The sequence below is a fragment of the Scylla paramamosain genome, chromosome 44 (assembly GCF_035594125.1).
Source record: "Scylla paramamosain isolate STU-SP2022 chromosome 44, ASM3559412v1, whole genome shotgun sequence".
Classification (NCBI taxonomy): Eukaryota; Metazoa; Arthropoda; class Malacostraca; order Decapoda; family Portunidae; genus Scylla; species Scylla paramamosain.
This window is the reverse complement of record NC_087194.1, coordinates 1,481,679-1,492,514: the sequence shown is the minus strand read 5'-3', so window position 1 is coordinate 1,492,514 and position 10,836 is coordinate 1,481,679. Positions and strand designations below refer to the sequence as shown.

Sequence of the window (10,836 nt, the reverse complement as noted above, 5' to 3'; positions counted from 1 at the left end):
GTGTGTGTATGTGTGTGTGTGTATGTACTGTACAGGGTTCAGATAAAGCTTATTTCATCCTGTTATCATATCTGTGTTTATTCAATTTCTCTTTAAATATATGTACACTTATGATCAAACACACACACACACACACACACGCACACCATTCCTGACCACACATACTAACAAACGCACACCATTCCAGGATCGGTATCACAATGACCTCAACCTGGCAATCCAACTCCTGCAGTGCAATCCTAACAAGTATGCCGCCCACAAGCTGGACTCGGTAAGTGGTCTGTGCCTCGTCTTCCTGCTCTTGTGCATAACTTAATCTAGTCTAATCTCACCTTAGTTTAATTTTGTAGCTAATTGGCCTTTTTTTTATTTATTTGTTTATTTATTTATTTATTCATTTATTTTATTTTATTTTATTTTATTTATTTATTTATTATTTATTTATTTTTTTTGTTGTTGTTGGTCATTGCTTCTGCTGCATTAAAAAAAGTAGATAAATAAATAAATAAATGAATAACCTAACCAAATGTAATCTAACCACAAGCTAAGTGCTCTGTGTGTTCTGATCTTGTACCTAACCTAACCTAACCTAACCTAACCTAACCTAATCTAATCTAACCAAACATAACTTAACCCAGCCTAAACTAAACTAACTTAACCTAACCTAACTTATCCTAATCTAACCTAACCTAACCCAATCTAACCTATCCTAAGCCAACCTAACTTTAACCTAACCTAACCTAACTCAACTCAATCTGACCTAACCTAACCTAACCTAACCCAACCTAACCAAACCTAACCTAACCAAACTTAACCCAATCTAACCTAACCTAACCTAACCTAACCTAACCTAACCTAACCAAACCAAACTTAACCCAATCTGACCTAACCCAACCTAACCCAGTCTAACCTAACCAAACTTAACCCAATCTGACCTAACCTAACCTAACCTAACCTAACGTAACTGCCTTCCTCAGCTTCCCATGGACCTGCAACGAAAGGCCAAGTCTCGATTAGCCAAGGAGCCCCGGGAGACCCCCAAGCCAGAGGTCAAGGTCATTAAGGTGCCCATCCCGACCTTTCCCCCCACAGCCATGGTCTACTCTGTCAACAAATATGCAGGTGTGTGGCAGGTGTGTGGGAGGGGCAGGTGTGGTTTGTATGGGGACTTGTGGGTATAGGGATGAACGGTTGTTGCAGCTTCTCATTGTTTGATTGTGTTTGATAGTTAAGTGGTTTTCTTTTTATCCTCTTAATTGCTATAGAGTTGTGAAAGCACCCTTGAAAACCCTGTAACTTCCACCAGAGCCTGTTAAACCATCACAAAAATAGAGAACACCCTTGAAAACCCCAGTAACTTCCTCCACAGCCTTTGAAACCCTTGAAAACGCAGCCTCACATCCAATTTTTTTCTATTTTAAGATGCTAGATTTTGAATGACAGACCAGAATGTTTACAAATATCCCACACATTGGACTGGTGGCTTCGTGCATCTTCCCTTATCTTTTCTTCTAGCTTGAGTCAACATTGCTATCTCCTTTCCTGTTGCAATCTCAGTCATTCTCTTTACCCACAGAGCAAAGCAGCAAGGAGGAGCCAGTAGATGCTGTTTCTGCAGCTATAATGGCAGCAGTTCTGGAGGAGAGGCAGCGAGAGCGAGCTAGACAACACTGCTCCACTTGTACTTGTGGCTCCACACACACACACACTCCACCGGGCAACACAGGCATGGATGATGACCCTAATGGCAACAGGGACGCTTCACATGCCCCTCACACACCACTCTCGTTGCCACAGGAGGAAGGGGGCAGCCCGGTGTTCAGAGTGAGTGTGGTGGATGTTGGAACACAAGTCTTTCCTTCCTACATTGGTGAAACTGGAAAGGTACAGTCCACGTGCATCTACTGCCACCACTCGTCACGCGCCCCACCGCCCTCACACGCCACCGACAGGTCAGCGGAGGTCAACGGGAAGCCGGCAAGGTCGCAGGTCATGGGGAACGTGGAGGAGGAAAGCCCAGGGCACCCACCTAAAACAGCATCACCAGATAGTGCTTGGGAATGGCCGGCCGAAGGTCAGGATTCTGGCTCCCCCTCCACGCCTTCCTCCCTCGTGAGTGCTTCCTTGAGCTACGAGAGTGAGACAAGCAATGTTACCTCCCCACAGGAGTCCCCAGGAAGGCTCTCACTCCCCCCCAAGCCTGCCAGGTCACAGGGGTCAGTGGATAGCCCCAGGGTTGAGAGGGGGGCAGTGACAGTGGGATCAGGTGGGACTGTGGCAGTGCTAAAGTCGCCTCTTAGCTCCCCATCAAGTGGTGTTGGGAATGGCATAGCTAGGCAGGGTGTGGCGGCGCATCACCCTGCCGCACACCCTGCCCCCTCCACCCTGCCAGCCACCATGACCACATCCATACACCACCACAACAGACACAACCAGTACCACCACAGGACCTCCACCACGCCTCACCACCACCATAGGCTGCAGTTCAACGCGCGCTCCCCGGGGCACGATGCTTTCACCCCCCCCATCCACCGGTCCCCCCCACAGCCCCACAGGGAGACACAACACTGCTGGCCCTCTGATGTCATTGCCTCCAGCACCTACACCAGCTCAAGCACTGAAACTACACTATAGACAGCTACACCTTGAAATACACCCTTAAATACACTCTGACACATCATTACACCTTAAATACACATGCTGTTACACCCTTAAACACACCCTGAATGCTGTCACACCGTAATACATGCTAGAACTCCCTTACGTGCTACCTGATGAAATTTCACCCTTTTTCTACCACCCTGGCAGTTCAGGGAGAGATTTCTTTAAGGGTGATGCAAGAAACTCTTACTTTTCACCCTAGTTTTCTCCTTCACCCTAAATACTCTGCAGATCTAAGATTTCCCTCACCCTAAACACACTTAAAACACTAAATACACACCCTAAATTATATCTTCATACTTTCCTTCACACTAATTCACTCTTACACACACACACACACTCTCACACACTCACTCACACTCGGCCTGACATGTTTCTGTGCAGCCTGACACACACACACACACACACACACACACTCACACAAACAGTCCAACTCTCACCCTAGCACAAATTTACACCCTAGATTACACTCGTCACCCTAATTACCGTACAATTATAATACAATACACATTCACAAATTTCCACCCTTCACCCTTCACTCTTCACCCTTCATCCTTCACCCTTTCAGTCTCATTTGCATCCAAGATTCATTAATTTATAAAGGCAATGTTATGTTCTATATTTTACAGCTATTTGTGCTATGTTATTCATAACTTCTGTTTTCTGTGTTGTAAATGTGCTGTTTTATGGGGAGCTCTGGTATTCCTTATTTCTTTCAATGGGAGACTTTAGCATTTCGTCTATGGGGTTTTTGCTACTTATTTTTATTGTTATTATTATTATTTTTTTTTTTCAATGGGAGACTATTTTTGTTTATTTATTTATTTTATTTTATTGTTTTTCTGCTTTTTCTTCTTTATTTCTTCCATTTTTTCTGTTTTTTTGTTATGGGAAACTTTTGTATTTTCATCTATCAAGCTTTTATTTCTTCTTTTAATGTTTTTTCTTCTTTTTTTTATGGGAATCTTTTGTATTTGTTTTGTTTGCAAGCTTTTTTATTTTTTTTATTTTTTTATTTTTTTATTTTTTTGTTCACGCCTTTCCTACTTTTTATATTCTATTTGCAAGCTTATTATTTTTTTCCCCCATTTTCTGATGTATAGATTACTTGTACATACAGATATATATACATATATTTTATTATTGTTCTTCCTTTGTCTTTCCTTGTGTACATAATTCATATATATATATATATATATATTTCCTTTTTTTTTTTTTCTATACATATTTTTGTCTATCCTTCCTTTATTTTTTATTTTTTTATCCAATGTGTGTTTTGTTATTTTGCTTTCCTGCTTTCTCTTTCTTTAGTTGTGCAAGTTTCTCGTTTTCTTTCAATATAGTTTATATTTATCCAAGCTGTGTATTTTTTTGTTAATTATTTTAGTTTCCCTTCGATTTCTGTACTCAAGTTTCACGTTTTCTTGTGTTTTATCAGTTTTTTCATGCACATTACGTTTTCTTTCTTATTTTCTTTACCCTCTCTCTCTCTCTCTCTCTCTCTCTCTCTCTCTCTCTCTCTCTCTCTCTCTCTCTCTCTCTCTCTCTCTCTCTCTCTCTCTCTCTCTCTCTCTCTCTCTCTCTCCACAATTCACCAAGAAAATATTTATGAAGACAATCATGTAAACAGGAGACCATTTTCTATGACATCCCATTTTCTAACACACACACACACACACACACACACACACACACACACACACACACACACACACACACACACACACACACACACACACACACACTTCACCACAAAAAGAAAAAAATATACACAAAACATTCACACATACATAACTCCCACTTGTATGTGTGCGTGTGCAAGCGTGTGTGCGTGCGTGCGTGTGTCACCCTCCCCCCTCCACCCACCTACTGGTTCGCTCCCCATGTGGTGCTAATCAACACAATACGTAAAGAATTTAGTGTTTCTAGAAATTTAGTGAAGAAAACGCTTAAATGCTTCAGTGTCCCCTACGCTACGCCCGTTTTCTGAGGTGCAAGCAACACTACATTAGCAAACTTTTTCACACTGTCACGATACAGATGCATTGTGGGACGTCTGGGAGGCTGACTGGGGTGGTATTGACTGAGAGGCACCGAAGAGACTGGATGCATTAGGGAGGACTGGCTAAGTGGGAGGGGTACTGGGAAGATTAGCTTAGTGGGGAGAGACATTGAGAAGTGGTTATTTGAGTACATTGGGAAGACTGGGTTAAATGCTGTGCTGTACTTGGCTTATAACCTTACGTAACTCATTTAAAAATCTATTGGAAGCTAGCAATAGATGGCAAGGCTTTACTCTCGAAGGTCCCAAAGAATCTTAAAAAAAAATAATAATAATAATAGAATAAGTGGACGAAGCCTAGCCACACAAGCCTACCATTAGCGAACGTACCTGTAAAGTCAGAAATATTAAAACAGGAGTTGGTCTTATGCAAAAAATATAAGTAATAATGTTTAGGTCGTATAGCAAGTTGGAATTAAGTTAGATACGTATGTTTGCCAAGCTCCCATAGTGCATTTAAGCCCCGCGGCACGAAAGTCGGCACAAGAAGTAACGCATGATTTTTTTTTATAAGCACAAACAAGAAAGGAGGGGATTAGGAAGTATAGATCTTACAATTTCTACCCAGTTTAATGATTGAAGGTGACTGTAGAACAAATAACGATGTCTCAATGATTGGTAAGGAAGGAAAGATGCAGGAGGTGGCAGTCAGAGGGATGAAGTTTCCTAGACTCGTAAATATTTGCCATACTTGTAAACTTGACACTCTCTAGGGATTGTAGAGGAAAAAAAAAACACTGAAATGTTGAATTAAGACTGTGGACTGATGCTTCGTGACTGAGAGGCAAGGAAAGAGAGGAAAATGTAGAAGAAAGGAAGAAGTCAAGTGTTTAAAGAGGACATGTAGAGAAACATGAGAGAAAGAGAGAAGGGAGGAGACAGAAGCAGGAAATGAGGCAAGACATGATAAAAAAAAAAGTAAAAAGTAAAGAAAAAAAAATAAGAAAAATATGTAACTAATCTTCACTTTATTCCCAACAGATGGCGAAGAAAAGATGTTATGAAAGACGAAAAACATGATAAAAAGATTAATACAAGAAAAATGAGGGACAAAGTATAATGCAACTTTTAATATAAGGTAAATCTGTTCTCTTTTGTATTCAATGTACGATAATTTGTGGTATTGGTAGTTTGGAAAAGGCATTGTGGGTGTGTCCTAGGGAAACATGGCGTGTCTTTTTGATTTGTATTTTTTTACGGGTGTTTTTTGCCGGGAAATTGAGTGTAGTAGTGTTAAAATAATGTTATGGGTTTGTGAAGGGTTTGTGTGACCGGAAGCACATGTTTGGTGTCCGGGGGTATTCGGTCTTTTTAACAGAACTGAGGGAAAGTTTTTAAGGGAAGTTGGAATGGGGAAAAAAGGGGAAAAACTAAGGAAAATGTTGCTATTATTTCTTTTATTTACTCTTTATGTGGGTAATAATTTATTTTTGTTTTCGTGTGTGAAAATTTTTATTTTTTTCTTTTCTTTTTTTTTTGGTTGACATGTAAAAGAATTTAAATGTTTGGAAATGTCGTTTTTGATGGTGTTTCACTTCTTTTTTTTTTTTACGAGGAAATGTGGACTGTATTTGTGTGTGTGTGTGTGTGTGTGTGTGTGTGTGTGTGTGTGTGTGTGTGTGTGTGTGTGTGTGTGTGTGTGTGTGTGTAGTAAGACTTTTCCAAGCGCACCAATTGATTATGTCTTTTTTTTTTTTTTTTTTATGTGTGTGTGTGTTTGTGTGTGTTTGAAATGTGTTGTAGTGTTGCGGGGTTGTCATGGTTGGGTTTGGTGTAGTGTGGATGTGCTGGTGTTTTAAAATGTGACTGTGTGTTGAAAGAATTTAATTAGTTTTTTCTTCTCTCTCTCTCTCTCTCTCTCTCTCTCTCTCTCTCTCTCTCTCTCTCTCTCTCTCTCTCTCGAATATTTTACTGTTTTTTGTGTGTAAATCTTGTGAAATTTTTAATGTTGTAAATTTTTGGAGAGAAATCTTGTGAATTTTTTTGAGAAATCTTAAACTTTTGGAGATTGTAAATATTTTGGCGGTGAAAACTTGTGAATTTTTCAATATTGTAAATTTTTTGACAGTCTTGTGAATTTTTCGATATTGTAAAATTTTTGGCAGAGAAATCTTATGAATTTTTCAAGATTGTAAATATTTTTTGGCAGAGAAATCTTGTACATTTTTCGAGATTGTAAATTTTTGGGAAGAACATAGAGAGTTTTTAAGGAATGTTGATTAATGTGTGTTGAGAGAAATGTGGACAGCTTTTTATTTACTTATTTATTTATTTATTTATTTATTTATTTATTTATTTATTTATTTATTCGTTTATTCATTTATTTTAAGGGGGAAATATAACGTGAAATTTTATACATTCATTTATTTATTTATTTATTTATTTATCTCGATTTTTTTGTTATTGTGACGACATTTTCTTATTTTTATATGTATTTTACTTCTTATTTATTTATTTTTTTATTATTAATGGGGAAGAAAAGTTGTGGATTAGAATTTTTTTCGTGATTTATTATTATTATTATTATTATTATTATTATTATTATTATTATTATTATTATTATTATTATTGTTATTATTATTATTATTAGAATGACGTGAATTTTTGCGAGATCCAGAAGTTTGGTACTGATATAGTTGAAAAAAAAGAAAGAAAACGAAAAAAAAGAAAGAAAGAAAGTGGTCAGCGTTTGATGAAATGGAAAGAAAGCGGAAGCAAACTCGAATGTGAGAATAACTACACTATAAACTTAGTATATTTGAGAGAATAACGAAAAAAAAACCTTTGAGTCACTTAAGGAGAAATAACTAAGTTGGTGCTTGATAAGTTTGAAAGAAAACGGGAAAACTTGATAGTGAGAGACTAGAGAAAATGAGGAAGAGATTATTTTTGTGTTAGAATGAAGAAAAGATTTTGTCTCACGTATGGGTAAATAATTAAGTTGGTGCTTGATAAGTTGGAGAGAAAACGGGAATATTTAATAGTGAGTGACTAGAGAAAATGAAGAAGAGATTATTTTTTGTGTTAGAATGAAGAAAAGATTTTGTCTCACGTGTGAAGAGATAATTAAGTTGGTGCTTGATAAGTTGGAGAGAAAACGTTAAGGCTTGATTGTGAGAGACTAGAGAAGATGAAGACAATATTTCGAGCCGAGATGAAGAAAAGAACAATGTGTGTGATGTCAGAAGAAAACGGAGACTATGATGGCAGACTGCTATATCGGGAAGAAAACGGAGACTTTTATGGTATGGTCAATCGCGAAGAATACGGAGATTATTATGATAGAAAACGGTTTGAAAGGAAGGGTGGACTTAGGTAAAAACTGCAATATGGCTATAATACAGTGCAAAATAAGACTTACTTGAGTGGTGTGTGTTTTAGTAATAAATGAATGGCTGACTGGATGGCTGGCTGGCTGGCTGGCTGGCTGGGTTCCCGGCAACACTGAAATACATCAAACACTCAATTTTTTTTTTCTCTCTATGTTTATAATTAATTCTTTTGTCTTTATTCGTCTCTCATACATACATACATACATACATACATGCTTGACTCAGTTGTGTGAAAATATATACTGGTTAACTCTCTCTCTCTCTCTCTCTCTCTCTCTCTCCGTATTTTTCTTTTTTCTGTTATCTTTCCTCCTCCTCCTCCTCCTCTTCCTCCTTCACCTCCTCCTTCTCCTTTTTTCACTCTACATCAGCAGAATCTCAAACACACGCGCACACACACACACATAGAGAGAGAGAGAGAGAGAGAGAGAGAGAGAGAGAGATTAAAGTAGCGGGTTGGATCTGAAAAAGCATTTATTTGTAAGATAATATTTAAGTGACAGATGAAAAATGAATTAGCAGTTTTAAATATGAAAATAGAAAACGGGATATGTGCTTTTCAGAAATGATGGGAACGAAAATGGCAGAAGAAAGATGGAAATGGATGGAAAATAATAATAATGATAAATACAAGAAAAAGTATAATAAACGGGAAAGCTCTTATTAATTTACTTTTATTATTTATTATCTTGCAAGGATGAATCGAATGTTTATTTGTTTGTTTGTTTGTTTGTTTTGTTTTGCGTAGTTGGTAACAAATGGCAGTAGGGATACGAGCCTGTGAGTTTTTTTTTTTTTTATAAGTAAATGAATGAGAGAATACGAGGTACAAGCCTATTTATCTATTTATTTATTTATTTATTTATTTATTGTATGGGTGAGTGAGTAGGGGAAACAAGCCTAGTCAGTAATGAATGAGGCTACGTTATATGGAAAGAGAAATGGCTTATTACCGTATTTTAGAGGAAACAAGCCTAGTCAGTAATGAGGCTACGCTATATGGGATGAAAAATTAGTTATTAGCATATTAATTTCTTCTCTTCTCATATGGGTGAGCGAGTAGGGGAAACAAGCCTAGTCAGTAATGAGGCTACGCTAATATAGAAAGAGAAAATTACTTATTAATCCTTTCACTGCTATTTACCACATCTTTCCTTAATCACTAACCATTCTGAGACATTTCCTCTCGTTTTATGGTCACTTCCAAACATTGTACTGTCTAGAAATTGCAATATATCTTCTAATTCCTTTATTTCTTGTAGACGGTTATAAAGATTTCTTACGTTGCTTCAGATGTCAAAATTTTTTTAGCATATCGCAGGGAAAGAGTGAATGGGGAATGGGTTTGCGTTGAATATCAGGGTAATGGGAAATGGGGAAATAAATAAGGAATAAGTGAGGGATGATAGAAATAGAAGTAGATGATAAGTATGATAAAGAGAGAAGAGGAAGAATTATATATATATATATATATTGTACAATGTAAATGAAGTAATGACTATACATACACGTACATACCAGATGCTACAATGAATAATGCATATCAAACTATCTATCCTACATCCCCCCCTTCTCCATCCCCCCCCCCTCTTCTTCTTCTTCCCGTTTTCAGTCATCCCTTTTTTCATGGTGCTTTTTGAGAATGAATAAATAATGAATGATAAAAAAAAAGACAGGCATATGATTGTAAATACACAAATAAAATGAATAATGATAAATGAATGATGATGAAAAGGAGTTAGGTTTGTGATTTTATTTATTTTTATTTTATTTTTTTTTTAATAGTGAATGAAAGGGTGAGTGTAATGTATATATATAAATAAATGAATAAAGATGTGAAATTGTATGAAATGAATAACGATATAATGGTGAAAAAAAAAAATCGATGTAAACTTTTCAATTTGTTAACTCTTTCAATTTAATTTCGTTTTCATCTTATTTTATTTTTGTATCATCTTTATCATTTGTGGAGTAACGAATGACAAAGAATAATGTAATAAATAAAAAAAATAATAGTAATAAGAAAAAAAATAAATAAATAAACATTGCGTTCATTATTTATTTATTTTATTATTTCTTATATGAATGACAGGCTGAGTAACTGAAATGTAACAAAGATGAATGAGAATAAATATTTTAGGGTCGTATTTAGGATGACATGGCGACCGTCAGTGTTAAGCGACCCAGCGGCAGGAATACTATGATTTTTTTGTATCTTTCTTTCCATAAATGCTACAAATGAATGATGGATTTTTATTTACCCCTCTCTCTCTCTCTCTCTCTCTCTCTCTCTCTCTCTCTCTCTCTCTCTCTCTCTTTCTTAGACGAGTGAAATTTTAAACTCATTTGAACAGACACAGTCCACTTTCTTGTCTCTCTACGTGTGAAAGTCTGGTGGCGATGGTGGTGGTGGTCGTGGTAGTGGTGGTGATGGTGGTGGTCGTGGTGGTGGTGGTGGTGGTGGTCGTGGTGGTGGTGATGGTGGTGGTCGTTTAGTGTTTTGATGCTTTCTTCGTCCTCTTCATCCTCTTCATCTTTCTCCTTCTCCTCCTCCTCCTTCTCCTCCTTCTCTTCGTTTTCGTCTTCTGGTTCTATTGTTAATTTCTACTAATCTTCTTCTTCTTCTTCTTCTTCTTCTTCTTCTTCTTTTTAGTTTTTTTTTCATTTTTTTCCTTCTCTTTCTTCTTCTTCTTCTTCCTCCTCCTCCTCCTCCTCCTCCTCCTCCTCCTCCTCCTCCTCCTCCTCCTCTTCTTCTTCCTCATCATCTTCTTCTTTTTCTCC

The 10,836-nt window shown here is 37.2% G+C and overlaps 1 protein-coding gene across 4 annotated transcripts in view; it reads left to right on the top strand.

The window, feature by feature from the left end:
• Window positions 1–10,298, top strand: part of LOC135093906 (tight junction-associated protein 1-like) — a 15,288-nt gene extending 4,990 nt beyond the window's left edge. For 3 of the 4 annotated variants that reach the window (XM_063993565.1, XM_063993568.1, XM_063993566.1), the window contains 3 exons: window positions 188–271; window positions 978–1,122; window positions 1,577–10,298. In XM_063993565.1, the coding sequence (XP_063849635.1) occupies window positions 188–271; window positions 978–1,122; window positions 1,577–2,634 (1,287 nt within the window). In that variant the 3' untranslated portion in view covers window positions 2,635–10,298. The remainder of the gene's footprint in view (window positions 1–187; window positions 272–977; window positions 1,123–1,576) is intronic. The other variant, XM_063993569.1, reaches the window with a different exon arrangement.
• Window positions 10,299–10,836: the final 538 nt, after the last annotated feature.